The following is a 2,852-nucleotide window of genomic DNA, read 5'->3' as shown; positions in this document are numbered from 1 at the left end:
CGGTCTGTGTGTGTCAATCTCCAGGCTTGTGAACTGTCCTGTAGTGCAGGCGGTGTGCTGCAGGCTTGGTACCGTAGTGTACGTAGTACAGGTGCTATAGGACCATAGTTCACGTAGTAGCACGGATGCTACAGGGTTTTACTAGATACTAAATTTCTATAATACCTCCCAAAGGATGGTATTATAGGTATATACTATCATAAACATCAAAAATTTGTTTTTGTTTCTGAGACAGGTCTCACGTATTCCAGGCTGTTACTGAATTCACTATGTAGCTGAGGATGAATTTGAACTTCCAGGGCCTTACTGTTGGCCTGGAACTTGTTATGTAGACCAAGCTGAACTGTCCTTAAACTCACTAGGCATGGCTTTTTGGTTTTTTTTTTTTGGTTTTCGAGACAGGGTTTCGCTGTGGCTTTGGAGCCTGTCCTGGAGCTAGCTCTGTAGACCAGGCTGGTCTCGAACTCACAGAGATCCGCCTGCCTCTGCCTCCCAAGTGCTGGGATTAAAGGCGTGCGCCATCGCCCGGCTTTTTTTTTAAAAAAATATTTATTTATTTATTTATTTATTATGTATACAATATTCTGTCTGTGTGTATGCCTGCAGGCCAGAAGAGGGCACCAGACCCCACTACAGATGGTTGTGAGCCACCATGTGGTTGCTGGGAATTGAACTCAGGACCTTTGGAAGAGCAGGCAGTGTTCTCAACCACTGAGCCACCCCTCCAGCCCTGTTTGTTTTTTTATTGCTTTTCAAGACTGGGTTTCTCTGTGTAGCACTGGCTATCCTGGCTGTACTGGAACTTGCTCTGCAGACCAGGCTGGCCTCAAAGTCAATGAGATCCACCTGGCTCTGCCTCCGGAGTACTGGGATTAAAGGAATGTGCCACCATTGCCCGGCCTCACTGTGCGTGGTTTTATGTGGTACTAGGGATCAAATGCAGGAATTCATGAATGCTAGACAAGCACTTACCAACGGAGTCACTCCAGTCTATCAGCAGTTACTGATTGATTTGTGTGCAATGGGGGAAGAGGCACGGCATATACATGAGTGTAGAAGACAACATGCAGGAGTCCATCTTCTCCATCTGCTTTCATGTGAGTTCCAGCTATCAAACTCCATGAGGCTTGCATGACAAGCATCTTTACCCAGTGAGTCAACTTGGCAGCCCAGTAAAAACTTTTAATAATGATAAAACCAATTATGTGTTTTTGTTTTTCCCTCTTACTGCTTGCATTTGAGGTGTTATTTGTAGGAAGTCATTGTCAGTCCAATTTTGAGCAGATTTCCCCCAGGTTTTATACTTTACATTTTTTTTTAATGCCTCTCTACATAGCTAGCCCTGGCCTTCCTGAAACTCACTATGTAGACAAAACTGGCATGGAAATCGGTTGTCCACCTGCCTCTGCCTCTGAGTGCTGGAATTAAAGGTGTGCTCCACCACACACGGCCTTTTATTTTTAACTCAACTTTACTTCTTTCTGGTTTTGGTTTGTTTGGTTTTTGAGACAGGGTCTCACTCCCTATCCCTGGTTGCCCTGGCACTCACAATGTTGAGTAGGATGACCTTAGACTGTAGTAATTCTCCTGTCTCCTTCTTCCAAGTGCTGGGACTACCACATCTGGCTTACTTCACCTTCTTTGAACGGTATAGTCTCATTCTGTTATGTACCCAGTTTTCCCCCTCTGAATAGCCTTGCAATCATAAATTAATTATTTTCCTAAGGTCTATTTTTGAGCTTCAATATCTATTTTTCTTCCCAGTCTACACTCGAGTTCCTTTGTTGTCTGTGTGGCACAGGCAGGAGCTTTCCCACGCACTCCAGCCATGGCCCTCAGGCATTTCTTCACTGCTAATCTCTAACATTAACTTGTCTTTGTTTCCTTGCTCAGAAGTCATTTTTCCTGGGCTGGAGAGATGACTCAGTGGTTAAGAGCATTGCCTGCTCTTCCAAAGGTCCTGAGTTCAATTCCCAGCAAACCACATGGTGGCTCACAACCATCTGGAATGAGGTCTGGTGCCCTCTGGTGGACATACACACAGATAGAATATTGTATACATAATAAATAAATAAATATTAAAAAAAAAAAGAAGTCATTTTTCCTCCAGGTGGTGGTGCACACCTTTAATCCCAGCACTCAGGGAGGCAGAGGCAGGCAATCTCTGTGAGTTCAAGGCCAACCTGGTCTACAAAGCAAGTTCCAGGACAGTTAAAGATACACAGAGAAACCCTGTCTCGAGAAAAAAAAAAAAAGGCTAAACAGTGGTGTGGTTCAAGGCCAGCTTGGTCTGTAAGAGCTAGTTTCCAGGACAGGCTCCAAAGCTACAGGGAAACCCTGTCTTGAAAAACAAACAAAACAAACAACAACGACAACAAAAATCATTTCTTTCCCATAGCTGTTTTAGTTTCTGATAGAGCAAGAGACTAGACTTAAATATTCTGACAACCCTATCAATCTGGCGTTTTTCTACTCAAAAATTCCCTTCAGCCTGGCATGGTGGGACACAAATTTAAGGCTAGCCTGAGCTATTTAGTGGGTTTAAACTCTGAAAAACAAAGTATTTTCTTCATTATACTAGGGTCATCCTCACATTCCTGATTCAGCAAACCATCAAGAAAATTCTCCAGTGAGCTGAAGTGTTTAACACTTACCATCAATATCGGAAACTATTAGCATCTGAGGCTGGGAGAGACCTTCCTGAAGACTGTAGAAATGGATAGTGCTATCAAATGTTATGAAGCCGATTTTTGTCCTAGTGTTTCCAGGAAGCCTAGAAATAAATTCACAAGTTTTAAACCAGTGTTCATACATACACACACACACACACACACACACACACACACACACAC

The 2,852-nt window shown here is 43.4% G+C and overlaps 1 protein-coding gene across 1 annotated transcript in view; it reads right to left on the bottom strand.

Moving 5' to 3' along the window:
• Sec24a (SEC24 homolog A, COPII coat complex component) overlaps positions 1-2,852 on the bottom strand; it is a 65,476-nt gene that overhangs the window by 21,729 nt on the left and 40,895 nt on the right. The window contains exon 11 of the mRNA XM_005350119.3: positions 2,655-2,773. Coding sequence (XP_005350176.1) covers positions 2,655-2,773 — 119 coding nt within the window. The remainder of the gene's footprint in view (positions 1-2,654; positions 2,774-2,852) is intronic.

Source organism: Microtus ochrogaster, chromosome 7 (assembly GCF_000317375.1).
Source record: "Microtus ochrogaster isolate Prairie Vole_2 chromosome 7, MicOch1.0, whole genome shotgun sequence".
NCBI lineage: Eukaryota > Metazoa > Chordata > Mammalia > Rodentia > Cricetidae > Microtus > Microtus ochrogaster.
Note: the sequence above shows the minus strand (reverse complement) of the source record. Positions and strands in the feature narration are given on the sequence as shown.